The 27,811-nt window shown below is 39.7% G+C and overlaps 1 protein-coding gene across 2 annotated transcripts in view; it reads left to right on the top strand.

Moving 5' to 3' along the window:
- The window catches only part of PIGK (phosphatidylinositol glycan anchor biosynthesis class K), a 224,907-nt gene that overhangs the window by 7,564 nt on the left and 189,532 nt on the right, over nt 1–27,811 (top strand). For both annotated transcript variants that reach the window (XM_029618432.1, XM_029618431.1), the window contains exons 3-4: nt 7,910–8,001; nt 25,679–25,814. In XM_029618432.1, the coding sequence (XP_029474292.1) occupies nt 7,910–8,001; nt 25,679–25,814 (228 nt within the window). The remainder of the gene's footprint in view (nt 1–7,909; nt 8,002–25,678; nt 25,815–27,811) is intronic.

Below are 27,811 nucleotides of genomic sequence, written 5' to 3' on the forward strand. Positions count from 1 at the left end.
ACACACGAGCTCGCTGACCAGTTTCTCTCAATCACACACACATGCTCTCAATCAAATGCATTCTCTCACTTACACACAGGCTGGCTGCTTCTCTCTCTCTCTTACTTCCACTCCCCCCCCCCCCGAGCACAAATAGTAGCTGTAGCAGCTTCCTCCTCCAGCCCCCGCAGGCCAAGAAAGAAGAAACCCATCGGCCGCGGGAGGCTCATGCTGCTGTCTCCTTTCCCGATTACCAGCTCCTTCGACTGCTCGGGGCCGTTCCTGCTGTCGCCACTGCAATTTTTTCACGCGGCACGGCTCTTTCTTCCCGCGCATCACTTCCTGTTCCGGTTCAAAGGGGGGGGGGGGCGGGAAGAAGAAAAGGCCAGCCGCGGATGCCACAGCTTTTTTTTTTTTTTTTTTTGCACCGCTGCCGTTCCCGCTGGGCTTGAACGTGCTGATAGCCCAGCGGCAACGGCAGTGCGGTGCGCGGGAAGGAGAAAGCCGTGCCGAATGAAAAAATTGCAGCGGCGATAGCAGGAATGGCCCCGAGCAGTCGAAGGAGCTGGTAATCGGGAAAGGAGACAGCACCATGAGCCTCCCGTGGCTGATGGGTTTCTTCTTTCTTGGCCTGCGGGGGCTGGAGGAGGAAGCTGCTACAGCTACTATTTGTGCTCGGTGGGGGGGGGGGGGTGAAAGAGAGAGACAGCCAGCCTGTGTGTAAGTGAGAGAATGCATTTGATTGAGAGCATGTGTGTGTGATTGAGAGAAACTGGTAAGAGAGCAGGTGTGCCCTATAAGACGATACCCGGCTTATAAGACGACCCCCGACTTTTGAGAAGATTTTCTTGGGTTAAAAAGTCATCTTATATGCCGGAAAATACAGTAAAAATAAATGAATTCATGCAATTGAAATCAGTTATAGTAATTAAAATAATGGTATGACTAATCTAAAATAAATAATTTATAGTATAGCAATAATCAGTTATATAAATCAAAACAGTAAGCTAAATAAAGTTATTATGTTGATTTAAACAATAAGAAATCATAAGCAATGACAGGAAAAAGAAAAGAGAAATCTCTGTACAAAAATAGTCAAAAATAAGACTTAAAAAGGAATTCAAATAATATTAATAATGAAATGCTAAGGTATGGGTCATTCCATATCAAGTGGACAAGGGGTCCACGCTCAACCTCCTCAAAATAGAACAAAAAGTTTGCATAGATATTTTCTAGGGTCTCAAACAAAACCATACGAAATTTTCCACCTGGATCTCCATTGGTAGGAGAGCTTGAATGGAGGTCACCTCTGAGTACCATGGTCCTTGCAACCTAAAATGGCCATTTTGTCCAGGTGCTGCAGCCCGACAACATCTCTCAGGGGCCTGAAGTTTTGTGGATTAGTACAACCCCTGGTAGTAAGTCCCAGTGCAAAGTTTGGAACCTAACATGAGCTTGCCTCCCTTTTTATGGGCCAACAAAGTATGTGAGTAATGTAACAAAAGAAATATAAGGCCTAATTTGTCTCCTCAGTGCTCCTGACCTATGCTTTGATTCAGACCCTGACTGGACCAGTAGTCATGGCCCATGGCATATACGTATAAGATTTGCATTAAAAGGCTTTACAGACAACTGGAAGCAAATGTGTAATTACATAAAGACATAATGTCACTTTTTTATACAAATTTTTGCTAATCTGTTCTGTGTAAACCGGTGTGATATTTTGAATCGAATATCAGTATAGAAAAATAAATAAATAATCTTCAGGTTCAAATATCTCTGCTGTGTAGTTTTTAAATCTTTTCTTTTTTCATGTCATTTAAAAGAGCATCTTTTTTCTAGAAAAGTCTCTCTGTTTCACTTTTGGACCTGATCTTGCTTTGGTCAGAATTAAGGCCCCAACAATATGCATCATTTGCTATGTTGTTAAAAGAGGCATCTTTGGCGCCCTGCTGGGTAACACGCAAATGAGCTTGAGATGTGAAATTTTACAGTGCGGCGAAGCTTGTTGTGCTTACCATGCTTGTAGCTTATGACACATCTTGCTTTGACATATTTTTATAAATGACCCCTTAAAATGAACATTTTATTGTGCTGTGTTATTTACCGCATACAAGCCTGAACATGCAGAAGTATCACCTTCACAAGGCACTATGGTAATGTCATGTTAGCAGTGTGTTGTGGCAGAGATTTTGGGAATATGCCCTGGCCTGTGACACCCATTGTGCTCTTTGTGAACCTGGTATCAAATTTTTCTTTGCCCCAAAAGAGGACTTTGAAGCAATCAGACCTGTTCAGGATGAGAAGTTTAGTAAAGGTCATACAGTTGCTGGCACAAGGGAAAATCATCAATTCAAGCCCATCGATGCAACTAAAATTTGCACTAGCAAAATTTCGAATGACATTACCTCAAGTGTTCTAGAAAATGAACGTGAATATTTTCGTGCCCTTCAAGTATCCAGCTTCCAATCTGGTCAGTATTCAGCTTGCATCTATGATAATTCCTGGTCTACTGGTCATATATGCAAAGTCTCAATTTAGGAACGTGATGTCTTGGTCAATTTCTTGCACCCCCAAGATCCTGCCAGGTCATTTTACTGGCTGCCCCATAGAGACACTTGATGGGTTCCAGAAAATTTTCTGTTATGGGTGCATCAAGGATTATTGCTATCCTTGATGCACCCATAACAGCTTCATCAGGCAGGCAGTACATTTATTCACAAGCCACTTTGTCACGCATGTGCAAGGCAGGAAAAATCATTAAGTGAATTTTTGTGAAATCTGCAGTTTAAGCAATCTTCGTATGTAGTATCTTGCCTTTTTTTGTTTTGTGCTTAAATAAAAGCTTGGAAACCTGTGGCTGGTACCTTGTCTGGCTGTCTGGAGTGGCCCCTAGGTGATGGGGTTGTCAATTTTGCTGAATTGGCACTGGCTCAGCCACCACTGACCAATGCAAAGTAGCTATTCAGCATACAAAGTTTTGCACCGACTTTTGACTAATTTATGAAAATATGTCTAAACAAATATGTGTCAAAAGCTAAATGGGTGGTAAACACAGTAAACTGAGTTGCACTGTAAAATTTCACATCTCTAGCTCATTTGCATTTTCACAGTTGGGTGCCAAAGATGGCTCCTTTTAACATAGTGCATTCATGCATGCATATGATGATTGTCTTTGGGACTGTAATTCTGATGAAAGCAAGGCTGGGTCCAAGACGTAGCATAAAAGATGTTCTTTCAAATGACATTAGAAAGAAAACAATTAAAAACTACACAAAAGAGAGATTTTCACCCAAAAAATGGCAAAAATGTGCACAAAAAGGTGACATCGTGTCTTTATGTAGTTATATCTTTGCTTTCAGTTGGCTGCAAAGTCGCCTAGTGCAAATCCTAGATATAAATCATGGGCCATCACTATTGATCCAGTTACGGCCTGGAGTCAAAGTAGGCCTTAAATTTATTTTGTAAAATTTTTCACATAGTTTGCTGGCCTATAAAAATGGTGGCAAGCTCATATTAGGTTCCAAACTTTGCCTAGGAACTTAGAACCAGAGGTTGTAATAATCCACAAAATTTCAGGTCCCTAACGGGGGTTGTTTGGCTGCAGTGCCTGGACAAAGTGGCTGTTTTGTGTTACGTGGAGCACAGTACTCTGAGTGACCTACATTAAGCTCCCTCTAGCTCTTGAATCAATGGAGATCCAGCCAAAAAATTTAGCACAGTTTTGTTTGAGGCTGTAGCGAACATCCACTCAAAATTTTATTCAATTTGAAGGTCAAGCGTGGATGATTTTCTAAATTGGTCCACTTGACATGGAATGTCCCGTATATGAGATTGTACAAGCAATCTTTGACTTTTATAAGTACTTTTATGTACAGTGCAAAGCAAATAATACATGAGCAATCTGCTTACCTTCACAGCCGAACTTCAATTATATCATTCTTAGGGCCTGATTCTCTAATGCTTTTCCTCCATTCTATGTCTATGGGAAAAAAAGCTTAATGAATCTGGCTCTTAGTTAGGGCAGCATTTGCTACAGGAGCTGCCTTCTCCTTACAAACACACAAGTAGAACAGTTATGTTTCAGGAGCTGCCTTCTCCCGGAGCCCTGTCTGTTCCACCTGAGCTCAAACTCTTATCCTAGCTGTCAGGGGAACCGCCCTAAGAGCTGACTTTTTTTTTTTTTTTTTGAATTCTCTTAAGATGGACCAGGTTGAGTACTTGGTCCTACTTTCTTAAGGAGGGTTACTTTGCACTCCTTTACAAGGTATTATATAAATAAGTAACATGAAATAGTAATAAACAGCGGATTCAGGATTAATTAAATTAATGCAAATTAATATGAATTAAATGAATTAGTATATTCAGAAAGTATTCAGACCCCTTAACTTTTTTTTCCACATTATGTTACAGCCTTATTCTAAAATGGATAATATGTATTTTTTTCTGTCCTCAGTCTACACACAATACCCCATAATGACAAAGTGAAATCAGGTTTGTAGAAATTTGTGCAAATTATTAAAAAAAAAAAAAAAAAAAAAATCATCACATTTACATAAGTATTCAGACCCTTTGCTATGACACTCAGAGGTAGATCTTAAAAAAGTACGCACAACCGGCGCAAACAAAAGTACTCCGGATTTTATGAGATGTGCGTGTAGCCGCGCGTATCTTATAAAATCCGGGGTCGGCGTGCGCAAGGCTGCGCAAAATCGGCAGCCTGCGCACGCTGAGCCGCGCAGCCTGCCTCCGTTCCCTCCGAGGCCGCTCCAAAATCGGAGCAGCCTCGGAGGGAACTTTCCTTCTGCGTCCCCCCACCTTCCCCTCCCTTCACCTATCTAACCCACCCCCCAGCCCTACCTAAATTTCCCCCCTACCTTTGTTGTGCAAGTTACGCCTGCTTGAGGCAGGCGTAACTTGTACGCGCCGCCTTGGCTTCCCCCGGCACAGGCTGCAGTGCCAGGGGACTCGGGACCGCCCTCCCGGCCCGCCCCCGAACCGTCACCATGCCCCTGGGCACGCCCCGGGACTTGCGTGCGCCGGCGGCCTATGCAAAATAGGCGCGCAAGTGCCCTGCGTGCATAAATCTAGGAGGATTTACGCGCGCAGGGCTTTTAAAATTTACCCCTCAGAGTTGAGCTCAGGTACATTCTGTTTCCATTGATCATCCTTGAAATGTTCCTCCAACTTGATTGGAGTCCACATGTCATAAATTCAATTGACTGGACATGATTTGGAAAAGCACACACCTGTGTAAGGCAAGTCAGAGTAAAATCAAAGCCATGAAGTCAAAGGAATTGTCTGTAGACTCTGGGGCAGGATTGTGGCGAGACACAGATCTGGGGAAGGTTACAAAAGAATTGTAGCATTGAAGGTCCTGAAGAATACAGTGGCCTCCATCATTCTTAAATGGAAGAAGGTTGGAACCACCACGCCGACTCCTAGAGCTGGCCACCTGCCCAAACGGAGCAATCGTGGGAGAAGGCTTTGGTCAGAGAGGTGAACAAGAACCCTAATGGTCACTCTGACAGAGCTCCAGGGTTCCGCTGTGGAGATGGGAGAATCTTATTTATTTATTTTATTTAGTACTTTTTTATACCGACATTCATGATACAGATCATATCATATCGGTTTACAAAGAACAGGGGTTATAACATTAACCTTAACATATACGATAATGCAAAAGTTACAATAAAACAAGGGTAATGGAACTGGGGAAAAGAAGAAGCCAGAAATAGGAAGGTAACTCAGTAACTATAGCAAAGCAATTACAATGTCTGAGATGTCGTGAACTGAATAGAAGGCCTTAGAATGTGCATCTGTGGACTAGCTGAGGCAGGCCTAGTTTAGGGGAAGGCTTGTTGAAACAGCCAAGTCTTGAGTTCCTGTCTGAGATCTTCCAGAAAGGCCACCATCTCTGCAGCACTCCACCAGGCAGGCTAGATGGAAGCCACTCCTCAGTAAAAGGCACACAACAGCCCGCTTGAAGTTTGCCAAAAGGCACTTCAAGGACTCTCAGAGCATGAGAAACAAGACTCTCTGCTCTGATGAAACCAAGATTGAATGCTCTGGCCTGAATGCCAAGTGTCATGTCTTGAGGAAACCAGGCCCTGTTCACCACATAGCAAATATCATCCCTATGGTGAAGCATGGTGGTGGCTGCATCATGCTAGGGGGATGTTTTTTGGTTGCAGGAACTGGGAGACTAGTCAGGATCGAGGAAAAGACGGACAGAGCAAAGTATAGAGAGATCCTTGATGAAAACCTGCTCTAGAGCGCTCTGGACCTCAGACTGGGGTGATGATTCACTTTCCAACAGGACAACGACCCTAAGCTCACAGCCAAGACCATGCAGCTTTGCGACAAGTCTGTGAATGTCCTTGAGAAGCCCAGACTTGAACCTGTTTGAACATCTCTGGAGAGACCTGAAAATAGCTGTTCATCAACACTCCCCATCCAACCTGATAGAGAGCTTGCGAGGATCTGCAGAGAAAAATGGGAGAAAATCCCCAAATCCAGGTGTACCAAGATTGTAGCATCATACCCAAGAAGAATTGAGGCTGTAATCACTGCAAAAGGTGCCTCAACAAAGTACTGAGTAAAGGGTCTGAATCCTTATTTCAGATTTTTTTTTAAAATACATTTGCACAAATTTATGCAAACCGGATTTTGCTTTGTCATTAATGGGAATTATGTGTAGACAGAGGAGGGGAAAAAAAATGCATATTTTCCGTTTCAGAATAAAGCTGTAACAACAAAATGTGGAAAAAGTGAAGGGGTCGGAATACTTTCTGAATGCACTGTATATCTGACTGTCATAATTATGCAAGAAAAGATAATAATATGCGTCTTGCTTATGGGTATTATAAAATTGCTGTCACATGTGAGACAATTTAGACATAAGAGACAGGTAAACAATTAACAGATGCAACAAGCCATAATTAACAAAATAAAGAAAACTTGGATAATGCGTATAATATGATTTAGATTTTATGATTCATCCTAATTTGCTGTTGGAGAAAAATTGAACAAAGTTTCCTATCAGAAAACATGAGCTCTTCATAAATGTATTCATCGTGGATGGAAATGTCGTGTTGCTCATGAGTTGCAGCCTGATGATGTAATGCATTAAAGCCCTTGAACAGGCAGAAAACGTCTTCTCCTCTGCCACTGGGAATGGGGGTGCACTGAAAGGAAAAGGACTTTATCAAACAGGATCACGGTAGAGTTCATAATGAGGGGGGAGTAGAGGAGGTTGAACCATCAACGGTAACTGAAATTACAGAAGGGCTTGTGTACCAGGCATCATTTGATAAATTTATGGAATGAGCATCACCTTAAAAGCTAAATACAACAGTGGATGAAGCAAACAAATTAAAACAAAAATGTCCAGCATGCAAATAATAGACAATAAGTGGTTCTGTTGGAGAGGTAAGAACAGAAGTTTGTAAATCACAGGCAGATATATTAAAAGGTGTTGATGATTACATATGGGCCTTGAAAATATGAAAAATAAGGAGGTGGTTTGCATAAACTGGGATCAACAAAGTCAAAAGACTTCCAGTTATGAACATAGTAAAACAGTGTGGGATCGAATTTAAGACCCATGAACGTGCCTGTTTTATAATGTACGTGTTATACAATATCCGTGCACACATATGCGGCGGGTTTTAACATCCGCGCATGCATGTGTAGGGAGGAGAAATTTTAAAAGGCCACGCGCGGCAACGGGTGGAGGGAAGTTCCCTGTACCCCTTCCTACCCTCCACAGGAGCAGAAGTAATCTCCGCATGCTGGCTGGCTGCCGGTGCACGCTTCCCCAGGACAATCTCTAATGCTAGCAGAAAAGGTTGTGGCCGTAACTGAAGTGTTTTCTCAGTATTTATTAAGAAATTATAATAACCTCTTTTTCTGTTTTTATTATTTTAAGGTGTGTACATCTCGATTCTGGTTTAATTATCGTCATGTGGCCAACACACTCTCAGTTTACAGAAGTGTCAAAAGGCTAGGCATTCCTGATAGGTAAGGAACATCTGCAATGCACAATCTTACAGCAGCAGGCTATTGGGTTCTGCTGAAAACGTTACAGAAAAATAGCTCTTCAAAGTATAATTGCAGGTGAAAAATCAATTGTTCCAGGTTTCATGTTGAAAATTCTCAAACTCTTGACAAATACTTTTCAGAAGCTACCAATGAACTTAGGTGGTTTACCCGGAGGGTTAAAAAAGGATAATTTCAGCAGCATTGTCCTGCCTTGCCTTCTGCTTGATGGAAGATGCAGGTTCACAAGTGGGAGGAGGAGCCTTACTGTGGTCAAGGAGATCTTGTAGGAGTCTTGTTTGCTCTATTCCCGGTTCATCTTTTCATCCTTTCCACATACTGAAAAATCCCATGGGTCGTCTTGTTCCAATCCCTAGTGCCCTTTGCACCGGATCCCGGTCAGGAATGGGTCTTTTCAAAATTATTCTTTTATTTTTTCAAATGCATCCATGACCTAATCTCCCGCTACTGACCTTGCAGTCCTTTTGCTCTTTCAACTATGCTCTTCTCACTTTTTCTCATACCCAGGCTGCCACAATTTTGTTTGTAAGCTTGCTCTGTTCTCCTGGAATAAGCCCTTACAGGGCATTCAGGAAGCTCAACCGCTACCAGTTTTTAACAGTAAACTTAAAAAAACAAACAAACAACATCTTCCATGTAGCTTTCCAATAAATCCTCCCTTGAATATTATTTCCCTTTTATGTAGCACTGGCTAGGGCTCTCTGGTACTCTGTACTATAAGGGGCACTAAACAAAGAAAACTTGAAGGTTTTCTAAATAAAGAAATAAAATGCCCCAATTGAAGGGAAAATGGGGCATTTTGATTTCTTGAATTCAGAACTAAGAATGTGGCCTCTGGTGTCCTTATTTCCTCTCTAATTGGTGCTACTTCACAAAGCGTAAGTGTGAGTAAAGTGAGCCTCTGGAGATTAGGAGACTGTTCTTCTGGGTAATATCCATGCAATAGTGGTTAAATGTAAACATATCTTAGGACGGGCTCTCTGAATAGAGTTTTGCCTACGTATAACTAACTGTAATGATTGATATATGTGTATATATAATTTATGGAGTTCCACCTTTTGATTTTTGCTGCTTTTACTTTTCATGAAATTGTAACAAAAAGGAAACTAAAGGATATCAAGACGATAATGTTGTAAAACGTTTCCGATTTGATGGCACAAGAGCCGCCAATTTGCTTTCTCTTTAAATAACACCAATGAACTTTAGCCTGTCTGCCATATATTTTATTTTTGCCTTTATATCGGGGCTTCATCTGGTGACAGACTTGCAAGTTTTCTATGATCTCATTTTCAAGCGTCTGCCCAGACGTTAACAACCACTGCTTTATTCTATAATTTTTTTCACCAGTGAAAAGAGTTGAGACTTCCTGTTTGCACACAGAACAAATTAATTTTCTTTTCGTGATTAAGTTTAAAACCTGAACATAAGATTTTCTGTGTTTCTATAACTTCTCTTTTATCCGGTTGCTGTGAATTTTGAAAAATCTTTATTGACATAAAAAGGCATAGGTTACCAGCACAGTGAATGCAGTGTTCCCTGGTGATTCTCTGATGTTATGAAAAAGGTCTAAAATTGATGCTTCCGCAGAGTCTTGGAAAAAGATAATGGTCTCGGGAGCTTACATCTAGAGCTGTTTCCATTTGTTTCAATTTTAAGTATAATGCAGCATAGAGCTGAAGCTGCTGGAAATTGTCAGCACTTATTGGGGGGTAATTTTGAAGCATTGCACATAAGTTAGCTGGCAAATATGTGCATAAGTTACACCAATTTTCAAAACCGATTTACATGCCTAAATCTGCTTTGAAAATGCTCCCGGCAAACCTACGCTCACACGTAGGGCGTAGTTTTTCTGAGAGAATTTATGCACTTAAAGGGGAATTTTAAAAGCTGGGTGGGTGACAAAATCGGGAGATGTGCGTGCATGTAGCACATGCGTTTGTCCACTCAGTTTTATTAGTCACCCTCATGCGTGTACAAGTCTCGATGCGTGAATATCTTGCATCGGAGGGAAAAAAAAGGAGTGGAATGTGGGCGTGGATGTTTTAGGGGTGGAATCGAGATGTACGTGCAAATACCTCTAGTTGAGCGTAGGTATGAAGGAGATGCAAGTCTCAATAAAACAATTTCCAGTCCTCTGTTAAGTGTTTGAGAGTCTGGCATAACTGGGGGCAGGTGCAGGCTGAGTTTTGGAGGACCTAGCTGTAGACTGGGCGAACTGGTGGCTGAACTGGTGAAACTGGTTGTGGCATGGACGTGTGCCTGTTTATAAAATTCTTTCTCTTGCGTGTCTCAAAGCCGACATTACGCGGCACACGTGTAAAATTAAGAGCACACATAAGCGCGTCCAGGGCTATTTTATAACGTGTACAGGATATAAAATTGCTGTGTATTTGACCGTGCACCCATATATACGTGTATGCATGCGCCCACGCGCCTGTTTGGAAGTTACCATCTTATTTTTTAAAATGCAAAAATGCACGCAAGTCTCAATCCTGCCCATACTCCATCCCCTGGAACACCTCTCCCCTACGCACATAAAAGCACGGGCACGCGCGCGTTTATGCGCAGTTTTCTAAAGGGCCGTTTCTGCTGGCTGAGCACAGCTTTAGCCACAGGAGTCCCTTTCCGTGCGACCCTCGTTCTGTCTTAGTGCATCAGAGTGACATGACAAAGCTGGGGGTTTGCATCACGTTCTTGGCAGGCTGTGATACTTCTTATTAGATTGACAAATGAAGTTACCCAGAAAGGAGGAGGATCCAGGAGCTTTTGAGTCCACATAGGTCTCTTCTTCAGATGTGACAACAGGGCTGAAGGAAGATAAAAGGCATCACAGGCAGGGAAGAATCCAGTTTTCTGTGGGAGCGCTACAGCTGCTAGAACGCTGCCCTGCTCGTCTGTAAACAGAAGCTGAAGTCTGTGCTATCGCACATGTTTTTACTTAGCATGATTTGTAGTCCTACGTTACCTCTTGTGAACAGAGATTTCCAGTTTCTCCAAGGTTCTTAACCAGTCGATTGTCCTTGCTACTTTTTTTTTTTTTTTAATGGTTCAAAACTGAGGATGAATTTGTAGTAAATTTCAGACCTTCGAGGGGTAATTTTATAATGCTTGCACATAAGCTGCTTCGAAAACGATTCCACCAAATCATGTACTGCGCAAATTATATCTGTAAAACGCCTATCCAAATTTCCCTTGAAAATAAAGTTCCATATTTTTTCTTTTTTAAATCCTGAAGTATGCGCATAAGTGCAAACTCCTTTTAGCTCCACCCCTGGGAATGCATCTGCTCCATGCAGGTAAACCCAACGCATGTGTGCGTCTGCTCCATGCAGGTAAACCCAACGCATGCGTGCGTCTGCTCCATGCAGGTAAACCTAACACATGCATGCATATTTACCTGCCTAGTGGGTGGCCGTTCTGTGGCTAATGCTCCATTTTACCCAGGGAAATGCCTTTGAGAATTATCTTCCCTGTGTTCATATTGTGCATGAGGGAAAGTCCTGAGACCACCAGCCAGGTTTTATTTTCATTTCTTCCACAGTCATGTGCCTAGAGCTAATTTGCTTGAAGTAACCACCGCGGCAATTGTCTAGCCTATTGTCCTGGACATTTAGATCTGTTTCTCTGTAAATTACGTCCCAGAGTCTATGGGAGGATGAGTGGATAAATACTGTGAAAGTTGCAAGCAGTGCGATAAGGTTAATTTTGGCTCTTTCATACATGCAGCTTTTGAAAACTGGGGAAATTTATTTTAATTTTCAACTTTGGAATATTTATTTATTTATTTATTTATTTATTTATTTATTTATTTAAAAGTCTTCTATACCGATGTTAGTCGAAACATCACCTCGGTTTACATGGAACAAAAGCAACAGAAATTACAGGTAACAGGGGAAGGGCAAGGGGTACAAAAAACCATAAGGAGAGCAGAGAAGCATAGGAACAAACAACAAGTGGACTATAATGTCATAAGAACAAGGTCATAGTCAAATTCAGGTCATGATCCATCACAATTCAATATTCAATTCAATATTCATCAATATTCATATATCGTTCCTCTCGGTAAAACAGTTTGCTGTAATCATCCTTCTAGTTGAAAGGTTTGCTGCTCGTTTGGCTTGTTTGCTTTGAACCAGGAACGTAGTTGATTGTTTTAAGTACAGAGACGTCAACTTGAATCCCGGTGTTTGATTCTGCTGCTCGCCAAGTCAGTTTTCCTTCCCATATCCAGGCTTTGATTGCAAGATCTTTAGGGTGGAGATACTCTGCCAGATGAATTGTCATATCTAGTGCTATGTACACGGGTGGCACTGTATAGAAAATAAATCTGTAGTGAAAAACCTGCAGCTTAGGGTCAGATGGACCAAGCATTTTTTTCCATAGAAAATAGGAAAACCCTTTAGTACATCTGGCACTTAATAACAGCCTTCTGTACTTTAGTCTGGAGAAACCTATTAAATACTGATTTCCTCTCTAAGAGCAGCCCCAAAGGGAGGACATGTAGAGAAAATAAACAGCTTGTCTGGGCTTTAGGATTGCATGCAGCAGGTGCATTGGTAGAAGTATTGATTAGTAGAAGGGAGAAAGGCACTTCATGTTACATTTTAATTTAGCTTACCCTGATTTTTAATTTAACTGTGCTTTTCTCACATTTCTAACTGTTCTATTCTTTTTTTTTTTTTCTGTTAAAATAAACATTTTAAACTTGGTTGAAAAAGCTGCTCTGCACTTCCTTAAATCCTGCGTTCTTTTCTTTTGTCTGTCCGTTGCATCTTGCAGTGTTGCTACATCTTTCTCCCTCCCCTCAACACTACTGTACTGAGCAAGAACTGGGCAGACTTCAGCTGATGACAAGCACCTCTGCCGAGCTGCTAATGGTGCTGCCTTCATGCAGAGCTACACAGCTCTGTCTGGCTGAGATCAGAGAGAAGCTAAACATTGGGTTAGCAACCTTTTTAGATCCAGTATCCTAGGGTAATGGTGTTTCTGCTAAGAACCAGCCACTGGGGGAGAATCTTTCTCGAAAGAGTAGGGAGGAGAAACAACTGCTCTGGGATGGGGGAGAACTGCTTTCTGAAGTGAACCGGTCACATTTGTTCTCCAACCTGATATGCTGCTTTCTCCTGAACCTTGGCACTGTTAGCAGTTTCACGACAGGGGGGATTAGCCTGCTGGCTGGGAGGGCTTTGTGTGCCATGCATGCCAGGGGTCGCTGACCCCTCACATAAACGATTGCAGTTGAAAACTTCACTACTAAGTCAAGGATATTCTAGTGGTGGGGATTTATTGCTTGGCAATTCTAGATCATGATAATTTGGCCTACTTAAATTGTAGAAAAATGTTTTGTTTTTTTTAATTGTTTTTTTTAATTTCATACTGGTTCAGACCAAGGGTCCATCAAGCCCAGTATCCTGTGACCAACCAAGTCACAAGTACCTGGCAAGTACCCAAACATTTAATGAATAGGTCCCAAGCAACTAATCCTTATTGATTAAAAGCAGTTTATAGACTTCTGCTCTAGGAACTTAGAGTAACTGGGTTAAAAAAGGTTTGGCTAACTGGCAATTAATTCCAAAGTTTAATTATGCACGGAGTAAAAAAGAATGTTCTCCCATTTGTTTCAAATGAGCTACTTGCTAACTTCATGGATTGCCCCCTAGTCCTTTTATTGTGTGAGAGAGTAAATAACCAATTCACATTTTACCTGTTCAAGTCCTTTCATGATTTTGTAGCCCTCTTATCATATCCCCCCTCAGTCTTTTTTCTCCAAGCTGAACATCCCTAACCTCTTTGGCCTTTCCTCCTAGGGAAGCCGTTTCATGCCCTTTATAATTTTGGTCACCCTTCTCTGTGATCTTTTAGTTTATTTCTAAGGAAATATCAAGATAGAAATGAGTCTGTTAACCTACAGCAGAAGCAGAGAAAGATCTGATAAAGTAGGAATGCCCGTTACATGAGTCACTTTTTAAGGTTTTTGGTAGTTAGTTGCTGTTTGGGACAAGCTGAGGGTTAAGATGATGTGCTTCTTTAATTTGAAACTGATGTACTCTGGTTTCATTCACCAAGAGTTCTTTTCAGTTCATTATAAGCATAATCAATGGGAAAATTCTTATCAAACTCTGAAACATACTTTTATGTTGCACAGCTAACAGGATGTCTCCAAAACAGAAAAATAAAGGGTTTTTATGAATGGTAAAGTGGCATTGGCTTGACTGGCATCTGTAACCTGGGGAATATTTAATATGCTTGTGGGTGTAAAGATTCCTTTTTAAGCTTGATGTACACATATTCCTTTGGGTACACCTGCCACACACACATTGATGCTGATCCTGTTTAGGCAGAATGACCTAGTATAACTTGTACTGGATTTATTCAACAATGTTGAGTGTCCTTATTAGAAGTGATAGAACCCCTGGAAGGCATTGTGTATTCAGGACATTGAATTGCGACCAAGCAGATTTCCCTCTTTCACTGTAGTTCCAATCCTTGTGCATATACATACAGATGTGAAGGTACAGCTTGAATCAGCATGAGTTATATGAAGCATAAGGGAGTATGATTCTAGAGCTTTGAGAGTCTCTGCTTTGTTCTTGACTTTAAAAATAAATTTAGATTGTACTTATTTCATTTTTTACATCATAGGCAGTAGGTTTTCCACCCGTTAATTATTACATTTGAAATTCAATGAGTTTAGTAAAGCAATAAAGAGCCTATTAATTTGTTCTAAAACTCTCTTAGCTTCTTGCTCTATTGTATTAGTATATTTTATTCCTTTATGGCCATATTACTGTTTCAAACAATCGTGTACCTTTTGGGTACTCTTGGCTGGTTGTGGTGTATCTTTACATGCATTAGTGAATTGCCCATATAGGATTCTGCTAAGGATAATTTACTTAGATTCACATTAGGAGTGATTAATTAGGAGGTGCATTCAAAAATCTTAAATTTTAATATCTCCTTTGTGAAATATTCAGAACCACTGAAGGTATCTTACTGATTTTTTTTTTAAAGCTTCTAAATGAATTATCTAATGTTTTCTTCCAGCACTGTTGCTGTAATGTGCTGGCATTCAAATTTTATTGTGGTTGGCTGAAAGTAGAAATTGAAACTTTGTCTTTATTTTTTTTTTTAATTGTTGGCTTTCTAAGGGACCCTATTTATTAAGCCATCCTAAAGTGTTACAGCATGTTAAGTACCAAACTTGGCATGCAAATAATATTAAAGTAATCTTAGTGTGCATTATTGGCGATGTTCGTATGAATCGAACTGATGACATGCACACGCGCACACAAAAAAATCTGATCTAATGCAAGAAAAATATTAATGAGCTGTAGGGATTTTTTTTTTACAAATCTTTCTTTTTTCAGATTTGATACTCAAGGGCAAGGGATTCCTTTGTCAAGATTTAGTAATTTATGAAGGTTTTTATTAATTAAACCTAATTGATTAAATATCACATATATATATATATATATATATATATATATATATATATATATATATATATATATATATATATATATATATATAGCAATTGCTTCAGTAATTCAAGATATTGAAATGAAGTTATTTCACTGTTTTAAAAGGCACAACACATCACTTAACTAACTCTTGCACAACTCAAATATTTAAAGGCTGACTAACTCTTGAGATTAATCAAAGCAGCTCTTGGTCCTTATAAGTAGACCGAGAGGACGCCTTATCTGTGTCTCTCTCATAAGAAATCAGCATCTGTTGTGTTTTCCAGGAAAGTGGGCAGCTTTTTGGATCATTACTGTCCTCACACCTCTTTTGGGGGAGTTTTATCTTGGGGTGGGGATGCTAGAGGAGAGTTTTTAGGGTAGGAGGCTTTGCTGGGTGGGGATTGGGACTCAGAGCTAGCTCCCCCTTTAAAGAATGAGGTCCAAAGGATACCAGGAGCATGCAGATATTACCACCCCTGGCAATGTGCATACGTTACCATCTGCAGGAACATGAGATTTACTAAATTGCCACAATTTAGTAAATCCTGTAGGACCTATCAAATGTTAAAACATCCTTTCTAATGCAGTTTAGAAAAGAGGTCCCTAAATGTTTTTTCATCACAGCTGTTGACAAAAATGTGAAAATCCATCTCTGCTAGATTTTATAAGACGTACAGAAGTTGAACCTTTTGGCCTGTAAGGCAAAGTTCAAAACTTCAGACAAAGTGTTAAAAACATGTTTAAGAATGAAATTGTCCTGGCTTGCTTTAGTTCAAAAATCTTATTTGCTAAAGGTTATCCTTTTTATCTTTTTTTTTTTTTTTTAAAATATAAAAATTGCTTGTGGCCAGATGTAATAAGCATTTTGGTCCCTATAGACGCAAAATAGAAAAGATGCTTGGGTAAATTTTCAAAGGCTTTGACAAGATCTGCTTGTGTAAAAGTCGGTTATTAATATATTTAAAAACATTTATAGCCCGCATAAATCCAAAGTGGGGTACATTTATAAAATTAACAAAAATAAACAACATAGTTGAGCAGTAGGACAAAGAAGCCTAACAACACTTTGGGAAACATAACCCTCAAGCTTTCTGCCAGATAAGCCGTGAACAAATGGTCCTGCTAGTCTGGCACATCAAGTGCTTGTCTGAGTAAGGATGCTTTTAACCTCTTTTTGAATGTCTTAGTGCATGTCGTGAGCCGTTAATTGTTCAGGCAGAGAAGTCCATAATAAAGGGCCTGCAACTGAAAAACTTTTCTCTTGAGATTCAACAAGAATGTGTTTGGTGTGGAGCGCCGACCTCACTGCCCGTGAAGGATTATAGATGCTCGGATTGGCAGAAGCCCTTGGGGAAGATGAGTGGCCCAGGAGCTTATGTATCAGCGTGGTCACTTTGTTTTCAGTCTTCCACTCTATTGAAAGCCAGAGAAGGGCATGGAGCAGTGGTTATGACATGATCTCGCATGCTAACCCCTGAGATAATACCGGCTGCAGCATTTTGGGGGAAAATAGCCGAATCTCCCTGTGGATTTTCAGCGGGCTAGCAGTTTGTGTACACCTTCACAGCGTACTTTTAGCCGTAGTAAAAAGAGATACTACCAGGGTGTTACTCGGTTGGGAAAGAGGTCTAAGCATGTGCATTAAAGTTTCAAAATAATACATACATAGAAGATACACGTATTTCATGCCCTCATTTGAGTTGACTTAAGGTACACGTGAACTTTTAAGCACATCATAACCCCATCTTCAAGTAGAATCCGGACAGGTAGTTTGTTTGATTTATGCTGGTTTGTGCAAACTGAGATATTGACATGAACTTTATCTGTTAGGCACCGTGTAACTTCTAGTCCTTACTTTGAAGTAATTCTAAATAGTGTGCAGTTGCACAGGTTCTGGTATCTGTTAACTCAAAATCTTGTAAACTTTTTTGTTTTTTGAAGAAGCTTTTCTGAACACCAGGTCTTCTCTTCCCACTTGAGAGCAGTTATCTGTCTGGCATCCCAATTATTTTTTAATGACGGCTTTATTACACAGCAAGCTTAATTTCAGCAGTCTGATTCGTTGCTTAATATAGACACAGTCATTAGGAAACCACAAATTGCTATCATGCAGCTTGTGCACACCTCATATTGATTTTTTGTGCTGTTGTGTTTGATTTATGAATAATAATGAAAGTAGTTGGAAGCATCAGGATATACTGTTGAGGCCACTTGTTGCACTCTTAACAGGGAGATGGCAAAATGGAAAAAACTTGAGTTGTAGATTTTTAAAGTGGTTAAAAATCAAAATCAATTACTTTTATAAAAATATCATTAAACAGAAAGATTGCCGAATAAACATTTCATTTTGGATGTGTGCTATCACTGAGGCCATGGCTATGGATTATTTAAGATGTATGTCATTTTAAACCTTTTTACATAAAGAATTAATTTTTTAACCTGGAACTTTTGTTTCTTTGCACTATTGTGAGGGCCTTTTTAGGTGTCCCTAATTTTTTTACCTATGGCAAAAATTCTTAGTTAACAGGGTTCTGAAATATGTAGATAGGGGCCGATGTTCACCTCCACTGAGCCCGTTAAGTTCGGACTTAGCTGGCTAAGTAGCGCCATTTGAATATTCAGGTATGGTCAGCAGCTGCCAATTAGCAGGCTAACTTTTTATCCAGCTAAAAAGATAGTTTGCTAAGTGAGGGGCAGGATAGGGGCTTTCTGTGGCAGAGCTTCTTATCTGGCTAACTTAACGGGGTAAACGTTGATATTCAGTGTTATCTGACTTACTTACTTGGAGAAGTGTAGGATGGCTGGATTATCCCAGATAATTTTTGATTCTTGGCCCAGTGCAGTATGTTAAAGAGCCGTCTAGTATTATGTACGAGCCCTTTAATGAAGCCTGTTTGGTCAGATTGAATAATAAAAGGCATTATGCATTCTAATTGTAGTTGCAAAACCTTGGCCAGTATCTTAATGTCCGTGTTGATCCCCATAATACCACCTTAAGAGTTTTCGATTGTATAGTGGGGTCATATTCTCTCGCATCATGATGAAAATTAAAATTAGCAACCGCCTTCCTGACCAACTGAAGAAATTCTTCCTTGCCTAATAAAGAGAGATTCAGTCTCCATGTGCCCGAAGAACCCAGAGAAACACTGAAGGAAATTGACATAGTGGTGATCAGAGTGGTGACTAGCCTAGTCGTTGAAGAGGAGCAGAGAAACTAATCCAGTCAACTATAAGTGTTATGCCATGGGGAGAAGTATGTATAGTCCCTACTTGAATGATATATCTCCCTCCAGATATCCACCAGATTGTGTAAAGCAACCAGGGTAGTAAGAGAGCCCTGCACCCTATGATGATCTTTGGGATGAGAACAGTGAATAATCAACATTTAGACACATGTTCCAGTCCCCCCCACCACCACTGGGAGGCCTGCAAACTCCTATAAAATATGAGTATGGCCTGTAAAGTAGGATCCCAAGTCTGTATTAGCTCCATATATTGCATTTATTTATTTATAAATTTATTTATTTATTTAGATGTTTTATATACCATTGTTCCAAGATAAGATCACAACGGTTTATAAAATCATTTGGCTTCTGGGTCAGCATTCCCATTCTAGGTCAACATTCATATTCTGGATCAATACAAACAGCTAATACATAGTCTAGGTCATATTTATGCATTATCTAGTTTCTTACAATAATAAATATCTATTCTAGGTCAACACAACAGCATCAAGTATAAGTTAATTAAGGTGCCATGAGAGAGAAATGTAACCTATAATTTTCATTTCATTATCCTACATGCCATACTCGGGTATAATTTATAACATGCGCGCACATGTAGACCCGATTTTATAAAATCCGGGGTCGGCGCGTGCAAAAGGGTGCACAATTGTGCACCTTGCACGAGCTGAGCTGCGCTGCCTTCCTCCGTTCCCTCCCCCCTAGCCTGACCTTCCCCCCCCAAAAGTTTTATCTTAGCTTTTGCGCCTGCCGGCAGGCTGCCACCACACAATCCCTCAACACAGCGGCAGTGGTCGCTGTGTTGCAGGCCTCTGGCCCTGCCCACGCCCCGCCCCTTTTGTAAAGCCCCGGGATTTACACACGTCCCGGGACTTTATGCACGCCGCCAGGCCTTTTTAAAATAGGCCCAGCGTGCGTAACCTTTTGAAAATGCGGCCCTCAGAATGTAGCCTTTTTACACTTTACATCATTCAATTCTTTTTGCTCAATTTACTAATACTGTTTAAAGTTCTGATAGTGACGATATCAGTTTATTGGCATTTTACGTTAGATTATAAGCATTTCTAAGGAGCCATGTTTTCAGTTCCTGTTTGAAACTCTTTCTTTCTGTTATCAGATATAGTGACTCTGGGAGAGAGTTCCAAAACTTGGGGCCCGCTAAGGAAAACATTTGATCTCTTATTTGCGTTGTGTGTGCTCCGTGTTGTAGGCATTTTTAGAAGTCCTTGTCTTTGATCTTAGGGCTCTCTGTGGTGTGTATGGTTGAAGTGTCACTCCTAATATGTATGTATGTGTATTTATTTATTTATTTAAATTCTTTTAATATACCGATGCTCAAGACAGGGTCTTATCATACGATAAACCAGTAAACAATGAAAGCGAAAGTTACATTACAACAGGGAAGTATAACAAGGCTTTTGAAGAGAAGTAAAGGGAAAGATTAACAATTTCTAATTGGAGAGTAGCGCATGTAAGTAGAAAGAAGTTGCGTACAAGGTAAAATTATATACAATATATACTATATTTACAGTGATGTTGATAGGCATGGGTTAATGTTTTTGATATTACAAATTAGTCAGTACTTTATAATGAATTCTGGATTGTACAGAAAACCAATGCATGTGCTATCAGCGAGGGGGTGATGTGGTCAAATTTCCTTGTTGTTAGTAGCAGTCTGGCTGAGGTGTTTTGTAGTAGTTGTAATGGTTTGAGTCCAGAGGGTAGGCCTAGTAATGGGGAGTTGCAGTAATCTATTTTGGAAAATATTAGTGTTTGTAGAACAGTGCGGAACTCCTGTAAAGGTTTCAGTTGATGTAATATACTAAGCTTGGAGTATCCTGTTTTAATTACTTTGCTTATATGCTTTTTCATTGACAAATTCTCATCAATCTTTTTTCCTAGGTCTCATATCTGATCTGAAGGAGTAATGTTAAAGTTTCCTAGGTCTAGGATTGGTGGTTTGATTATTGTGGAATGTCTCCTTAACCATATAATTTCAGTTGTTTTTGTGTTTAGTGTTAATTTCAGCTGAGTTAGTCTTTGTAATGCCTTCATGTTTGTTGACAGAGTTGAGGTAGTTTTTTCAAATGATTTGTCAAATGGGATGTAGAATTGTATGCTGTCTGCTTAAAGGAAGAATTTGATTCCTAGTTCTGCTAGTAATGCACATAGTGGAAGCATGTAAATGTTGAACAGGGGAGCTGAAAGTGCTGACCCTGGGGGGACACTTGTATCGATTGGGAAGGTGTCAGATTTGTGGTTGTCCAGTTTGACTTGGAATGATCTGTTTTCTAGGAAGGACAAGAACCATTTGTTAACAGTTCCATGTATTCCAATTTTTCTAGCTGGTGGCATAGCAGGGTATGGTCTACAGTGTTGAAGGCTGCTGTTAGGTCAATTAGTACCAGGTTATAGGATTCATCATTATCAAACTCCTGTAGTACACGGTCGGTTAGGAAAATGAGAAGGGTTTCTGTAGAGCAATCTTTTCTGAAGCTGAATTGGTTAGGGTATATTATTGTCTTCTAGGTAGCTTTCTGATTGTGATAACGCTGCTTTTTCTAGGATTTTAGCAATAAAAGGCAGGTTGGATATTGGTCGATAATTGTCCCAATCATAACTTTTGCCAGATTTATTTTTTAGGATGGGTTTAATCACAGCTTGTTTTGCCTTATCGGGGACCAAACCTTCTGAGTGAGTGGTTGATCATGGTTGTGATTGTTGGCATGATTACGCTGTGAACTGTTTTCAGGGAGCTTGCAGGGATTGGATCCAGTGGGTGTATAGCAGGCTTAATTTTTGTGGTGATTTGGTTAATTTCAAGTTTAGATACTGTGTTGAATGAGTTCCATTTTGCTTGCCCATGTTTTTCTTCATGTTCTTTTATTAGTAGGCAGGTGGAGAATTGTGTTTTTAACCTATTGATTTCATTTAATAAAGAAGTGGCATATTCATTGCATGAGTTCTTTGAAAATTTGTAGTTGTTCGAGATTGAGGAAGATGGGTCCTTGATTAAGTTTTTAACAGTTTCAAATAAACACAATATCTCCCCTCAGGATCTTAGTACCTGTAATGGCAGGTTTTTATGAATTAAAATACAAACTCCCAACTTTTGGATGCATAAGGTCCTTAGTAAACCTGACCCACCCAATCTCATGTAAGCTTATGTTCCGTGTGGGATAGGTGATCATCCTTTAGTAATGCAAGTTTATTTAGAAACATCTGGAAAAATCCAAATGCGACAATTCATAAAAACACACCTTTAACATTAAAGAACATTTCCAATAGACAATCTCAGTCAGGGTCTAAGGCACATGTAATAACCATAATAGATATTGGTCTGATCCAGATCCTTCCAGGAGCCTCATAAGGTTCAAACCATCTTACAGTATCTAAGAGGGTTGACTCTGGCCCCCCAACCTCACTCTTTCTATATGTTGGTAAATAAAAGGCCCTAAAGAGAGGTGGAACAGACTATAGTAACATAATGTTTAAATATTTTTACTGTTAAAATAGAAGGTATGTTAGGAAAATTCAGAAAACATAAATTATGCTTTCTTAATACATTTTTTAAAATCTCTAACTTGCTATGGATCTCCCCCGAGTCCTTAATAATGACCTTTTCACTATCTTGGGACTGCTTAATTTTATTCTTCGTAATGTCCAACTGATGTTTAATATTGACAGTTGACCAAAGGAGCAGTGAAGGAGCAAAAAGCAGACCAAGGCTGCGTGCACAACAAAGGGGTGAGCTTAATCAAACTTATATTCATCTGCAGACAAGAGATGCTTTAATAGAAAATACGTTTATTGTTGTTCATTGAACTAGGCAGGCAATCATAACCCTTTAGAGACAGATTACAGCCCCGTTTATAGTAGCATCGAGGGACTGATGTAGCTACTACTATAAACGGACTGTAATCTCCCTCTAAAGGGTTATGATTGCCTGCCTAGTTCAATGAACAACAATAACTGTATTTTCTATTAAGGCATCTCTTGTCTGCAGATGAATATGTTTGATTAAGCTCACCCCTTAGTTGTAATATTGACATTTGCCACATCTTGAACTTCAAACCTTTGAAAAGCAGACAGTTTAGCAGCCAGTCCTTGAATCTGAAAAGATGTATATTTTTACATTACGCTTTCCCACAGTGTTTCTAAGGTGAAATGGACAAGTCTTGGCAAACTCAGTGGCTCCATCTAGACAAATCTTCCTTCTTCAAACCCAGAGAAATGCGCCCCCTTCTCTGTAGAAGCCAATGGAATAATCAAAAGAGAAACTCCACCACATCCAGTGGGAACCGCCAGACTATCTCCCTGTTGTTGGGTCCCAGTCCTTTGATCAGGATCTGAAAGCACTGTTACCAAGATTGATTCCTTCTTCGGGCTTCTAGATGTCCGTGCGTCAGTGGTATCATCCAGCCATGCCAGCCTCAGCTCTTCTCTGACTGAGGGAATCTGTGGTGCTACAAGAGGAAACTGCAGCTCTAGGCTCAGACTGTAAGAATCAGGAGAAGCCAATGAACCTTCTTCCATCCTCGGCGTATTTGTATTTTTCATTGGTTTACCTGTTTTGGGTTTTGTTCCTTTGAGCTTTTTTGATTTAAGCAAGTATGACATGTTTTAAATGTTTATAAATATTATTTAATCTCCTTGATATGTTATCTATTCATCACATTTGGCTTAGGAATTCCATTTTTCATTTTTGACATATTCTTATTTGTTCTAGGTAATCAAAATGAATGCCTTCAGTATTTGAATATATAGGGGTGATTGAAAGGTTCAGAATCCCCTGAGGAGGGCAAATTTCAAAGTCATATAGCTGCATTAATAGTAATTGCAGCCAAGTCACCCAATTTGAAAATTGCCCCTTCAATGCCATGAAAAGTATTTGCATTGTGAATGGAGCAGGGACTGGGGTGGAGATGGATAAGTATTGCACTTATACTTTCCCTTGTGAATTTTGCTCCTGCGGAAAAGCAGATGCAATATACACAGGTACATTCCCTGCTGCCCCAAATAAAATTCTGCGGAAAAGTTTCCTTTGAAAATTATCTTTCAGAGGCAAGATGACGATATGAGACCGGACATAGATACTACTCCTCGTTTCTTTTGAAAACCTTTGTTTCTTTTCAAAGTTTGGGTCTTCCCTCTGGATGTGTACCCCTCTTTGCCAGCTTTCTTATCCAGTTTGGCAGTGGGGGGGGGGGGGGGAACTGTAAACTCTGTTGTGCTTGTGGGTGAAAGTGCACGCTTTTCGTCGGGAGAGGTCACTCTTAGTTCCCAGGATCTTCGACCCCTGCCGGCTCAGAGTCTCACTTCCCCGTTGCAACCCGCAGTGCTTGCAGGGTGATGTGCTGTTGGTGCCAGCGGAGGGGAGAGTGTGTGGAGACTCAGTGTCTGAGCAGCCACTGCCTCCTTTGTTGCCTGAGGACACAGGGGGAGCCATCTATGCTTTGTGCCTGTCTTCTTCATCTCCCGTCGAGAATCAGGGGCAGTTGGTGGATTCTTCGGCTCTGAGGTTGACTGGTGCTCCAGGTCCTATCCACTCTGGGCTCCTTTGTGAGTCTATACCTTTACCACCTAAGCTGGTGGTGGTCACTTGATGGCTGGCTTCAGTCACTCCTTGAAGGACTGTAATACAAAAATCGATCTTCTTTCTATCAAAGTCAATGTTATGGGGAATATCTATGACGTCCAGTTTGATGAAATAAAATCCAAGATTTCTGTTGCAGAGACTGCTATTCAAATTATTCAGACCTTTGTTAAAGATCAAAATAATCTTTCTCACAGACTCAAGTTTCTTGAGAACCTTATCAGGCATTTAAATTTGTTTTTTGAACTTCTCTAAGATGGTGGGTGAGAATTCCTACCACACTTTGAGGATATTTTCTTGAAAATCTTCATTTTGAGCCTGATAAAGTTTCCTCTATAAATAAAATGGTTTTTCATCCTTCTAACAAAGTGAATACTCAGCAGTCTGTCTGCTCAGTTGCCTAAGGTAATTGGAAGTTTGACTGATGTTCTTGTGGATTCTAGGGCTGAGATTATTGAGCGCTCTACACTGCTTGTTTCTTTCATTTCTGAACAGAATGTGAGCGAGGTGATGAGAAGATATTTCAGGAACATTTCTTCCTTATTTCATAGACAAATGATTCATATTTTTCCTGATTTTGCTCGTTCTACATAAGAGAGAAGAAAAGACTTTCTTTGTTCTTAGCTTTCAGGCTTTATCATTAGGGTGTTCTTTTGTTCTTAGATATTCCTGTAAATGGGTTATTAGATATCATAATGATTGTTTTGTGTTCTTCCTTCCTGAGTAACTCAAGTCTTTCATTAATTCCAGAAGTGTTCTATCTTCTGTTTCTGGGAATTAATAGGTCTAGGGTAGATCCTTGAGATGTGTTTTTGTTTGATTCTCATGTTAATGCCAGTTTCTTTTAAATTATTTCCTTTTTTATCTCCTATTCTTTTTTCTGCCCTCCTCTTTCATTGCTGCTTTACTTGATGAAGGGTTTGGAAATAAGAATTTTTTCTGATTTTGTATTGTTTCTTGTGTGTAAATTGTATAAACATTCACTTCTTTTTTTTTTTTTTTTTTTCCATAAGTAAGGTGCATTTCTTCTTCAAATTTTTGAAATTAATAAATATAAAGTAAAAAAAAAAATAGCTTGCAGTATTCCTGGACCTGGAAGATCCCCAAGGGGTTTGAAAATTGCCCCTGATTTGTCTTACCTGTTTAACTTTTTTTTTTAGCTCATCTTCTTTGTGTACTGCATAATTTTTTGTTTGAAAAGTTTTCATTACCAAGAAATTTGTGAATGTATAAAATTTCAGTTTTAAATTGAAATAATACTTTGGAATCCTGGATTCCATGAAACATTTCTGAAATGCATCCTTCAGTGTAAACTTTTATTTTTGCTTTGTGTGCAGTCACATCGTCTTGATGCTCGCAGACGACATGGCTTGCAATCCTAGGAATCCAAAACCAGCAACGGTATTCAGTCACAAAAACATGGAACTCAACGTGTATGGAGATGATGTGGAAGTGGATTATAGAGGCTATGAGGTATAGTCCTTCCTTTTCATCTATACAGTAATATAAATCTTATTTGGTTTTCCTAGTGTAAGGACATTTATTGGTAAATTTGTTAATCTTGGATCATGCTAACTTTACATTGTGCACTCTGTTCAGTTATACATATTTTCAATTCTTTTGTAGTAGTTTTCCCATATATACATTAGGAAGATACAGAGGAGTGGCAGTGTTAAAAGTAAACCAGTCATCTTGCAATTGAATAAAATGTACTATAGTTTGGATACATTTTCAAAGTGTGGGATTTGAAGAGTCTACTTGGAGAAATTATCTTATTTAATATACTTATTAATGACTTCTCCAGTGAACCTCCAACTGCCCAAAGCTGTGTATGTAACCAAACCTACATAGATTTATAAACTTAGAAAGATAAAACACAATAAAAAGAAAAACAAATTTAAAAATAAACCAGTATTGCCATCCAACCCCAGGCCAATGCTAAACACATGGAATCCTCCTTTCTTTCCAATTAGTCTCATTCACATGGATCACCACAAATAACTGAACCAAAGAACCATGCCCATTCCTTTCCTCACTCAGACCTCATCTAAACCCTTACCCAGCAGCTGGGCTAGCATTAATCCATCACATCCCTACATACAACCGGATCTTACAAACCAAAGATAGTTTAATTCTATTCCGATTTCTAGCAGAAGACCGTTCCATAGTGCTGGAGAAGTCACTGAGTACCAATAAAGTGAAGCCCAAAGTGCAAAAAGTTAGTATTAATAGGTTAAACTTGGCTCTTTCAGTTATTAGAAGCCAGTGTAAGTTATTGCAGAGAAGCAACATGATCTTTTTTTGATTTAAGAAACATAAGAATTGCAATACTGGGTCAGACCAAAGGTCCATAGAGCACTGTATCCTGTCTTTGACAGTAGCCCTCCAGGTCACAAGTACCTGGCAGGATCCCAAAGAATAGATCCAGTCCTTCTTGTTCATTGTCTACATAACTAATAATGGTTTATGGACTTTTCCACCAGGAACTTGTCTACACCCTTTTTAAACCACCTATACTAACTGCTTTCTCCATATTCTCTAGCAGCAAGTTACATAGTTTAATTGTGTTCCAGTTTGTTTTAAAAGTGCTACCTGCAATCTGGAAATAATACTCGCAAATTGTTTTGGCTTGTTAAGAATTTTACTTAGCCGTCGGAAGACATTTCCTCTGAAACAAACTCTTTACTAGTACCAACGAAGTGTGACGAGTTTTATTTTCTAATGAAAAAAATTGCAGACAGTTGTAAAAGATTTCTGGATAATACGAGCTGGTTGCTTGACCTTTTAGAAAGTATTGTATTAAAATGGAATAGGTTTAGTCTTGAAGCTACCATACCACAGAGGTTTTCCAAGTTTTCACAGCACTAAATTCATCATCTTCTCCCTTCAAGCCATGCTCCACAGCATTATAAAGCTAATTCGGGAAGATTTTCCCCTTTACTAATCAAAATAGTTAATGCTATTCTACTGTTTTGCCTGGCACTTATGCTTGTGTTCATTGGTCTGTAGTTTCCTGGATCTACCCTGGAGCCCTTTTTAAAAATGAGCATTATGTTGGCCACTATCCAGACCTCAGGTACCTTAGATGATTTGAATGAGAAGTTAGAAATTACTAGTAATAAGTCTGCAATTTTATTTTTTAGTTCTTTCAGACCTCTGAGGTATATACAGTGTGGTCCTGGTGATTGTTACTCTTTAGTTTGTGAAGTATGGATTAGTCTTTTACTGGATGTGGGAGTAGAATTAAATTATATTTGATTTTGCAAGAAGGTGAAGACCTAGTTGTTTCCAAGAAAGTGTATGTTGTTGCAACATGTTGAATCATTTATAACTTGTACATGAGCCTCAAAAGGGGAGGTCCACATACAAACCATTGCAGTAGCTCAGTTGTGATAGTATCAAATAGAGATGTGCTTCATTTAAACATATTGGTTCGGGCTTCGGATTAGGCGCTCCGTGGACAATTTCGT

This window comes from Rhinatrema bivittatum, chromosome 10 (genome assembly GCF_901001135.1).
Source record: "Rhinatrema bivittatum chromosome 10, aRhiBiv1.1, whole genome shotgun sequence".
NCBI lineage: Eukaryota > Metazoa > Chordata > Amphibia > Gymnophiona > Rhinatrematidae > Rhinatrema > Rhinatrema bivittatum.